The sequence below is a fragment of the Neopelma chrysocephalum genome, unplaced genomic scaffold, assembly GCF_003984885.1.
Source record: "Neopelma chrysocephalum unplaced genomic scaffold, ASM398488v2 Primary Assembly neopelma1_158058, whole genome shotgun sequence".
Lineage (NCBI taxonomy): Eukaryota > Metazoa > Chordata > Aves > Passeriformes > Pipridae > Neopelma > Neopelma chrysocephalum.
In genome coordinates, this window is record NW_020934798.1 from 1 (window position 1) to 1,485 (window position 1,485).

Consider the following 1,485-nt stretch of genomic DNA (forward strand, 5'->3'; position numbering starts at 1 on the left):
CTGACCCCAAATGACCCCAAATGACCCCAAATGACCCCAAATGACCCCAAATGTCAGAGGGTCCAACACCTGACCCCAAATGACCCCAAATGACCCCAAAAGCTCAGGGGGTCCGTCGCCTGACCCCAAATGACCCCAAATGACCCCAAAAGCTCAGGGGGTCCGTCACCTGACCCCAAATGAGCCCAACTGACCCCAAAAGCTCAGGGTACCCTACACCTGACCCCCGCATCCTCGGCGTGCCCGCAGTTGGTCCGTCCCCATCCCGAGAAGCTGCAGAATTCCAGGGAATCCTCGGTGCCCGTGCAGGAAACGTCGTCCATCCAGATCCTGCCGGAGCCTGAGGGGAACAGGGAATGTGGGAATATAAGTGGGAATTCATGGGAATATACAGGGAATACACAGGGATATCCAGGGATACAGTCAGGGATACACAGGGACACCCTGAGGGCTGGGCTGGAATTCCCAGAGAAGCTGTGGCTGCCCCTGGATCCCTGGGAGTGTCCAAGGCCGGGTTGGATTCCCTGGGATAGCGGGAAGTGTCCCTGTTCCAGGTGGACCTGGATGAGCTTTGAGGTCCCTTCCCACCCAAACCATTCCAGGATCCTTCCCTTCCCTTCCCTTCCCTTCCCTTCCCTTCCCTTCCCTTCCCAAACCTTCCCAAACCTTCCCTTCCCTTCCCAAACCTTCCCAAACCTTCCCAAACCTTCCCAAACCTTCCCAAACCTTCCCTTCCCAAACCTTCCCTTCCCTTCCCTTCCCTTCCCTTCCCAAACCTTCCCTTCCCTTCCCTTCCCTTCCCTTCCCTTCCCTTCCCTTTCCAAACCTTCCCTTCCCTCCCCTCCCCTCCCGTCCCCTTCCCAAACCTTCCCTTCCCAAACTTGAGGTTGGCCAATGCCTCTCCCAGCACCTCCCAGATCCCAATCCCATTCCCCGGGGGAGCCGTTTCCCGGTATTCCCGATATTCCCAAGGTTATTCCCACCTTGTCCGAAGCGGGCCATGCGGAACACGTCCTCTGCTCCGGGATATCCCAGTGCCCGGCACACGACGGCTCCGTCGGGTCCGTCCCAGCCGTCGTCGCAGACGGTTCCCCAGCGACCCCCGTGCAGGATCTCCACGCGCCCCTCGTGAGGCCCTGAACCGTTCACCAGGCGGATGGAGCCTTCCGAGGGAGCTGCGGGATAAATCGGGATGGGAGGGATTCACAGGGACATTCCGGAAATGCCGGGATGGGAGGGAATCCCCAGGGACACACCGGGATGGGAGGGAATCCCCAGGGATACAATGGGATAGAGGGAATCCCCAGGGACACACCGGGATGGAAAACACTTCCCAGAGACATACGGGGATGGAAAAGATTCCCCAGGGACACACCAGGATGGGAGGGAATGCCCAGGGACACACCGGGATGTGAGGGAATCCTCAGGGACACACTGGGATGGAAAAGACTTCCCAGGGACACACTGGGATGGGAGGGAATCCCC

At 59.2% G+C, this 1,485-nt stretch overlaps 1 protein-coding gene across 1 annotated transcript; it reads right to left on the reverse strand.

Annotated features, from left to right (window-relative positions):
- Nucleotides 1–192: 192 nt before the first annotated feature.
- On the reverse strand, nucleotides 193–1,175 carry LOC113962387 (scavenger receptor class A member 5-like; the record flags this gene model as incomplete). Its single annotated transcript, XM_027673144.1, has 2 exons — nucleotides 193–340; nucleotides 984–1,175. Coding segments are annotated over 2 exons (329 nt in total), but the record flags the coding sequence as incomplete, so codon positions are not given.
- Nucleotides 1,176–1,485: the final 310 nt, after the last annotated feature.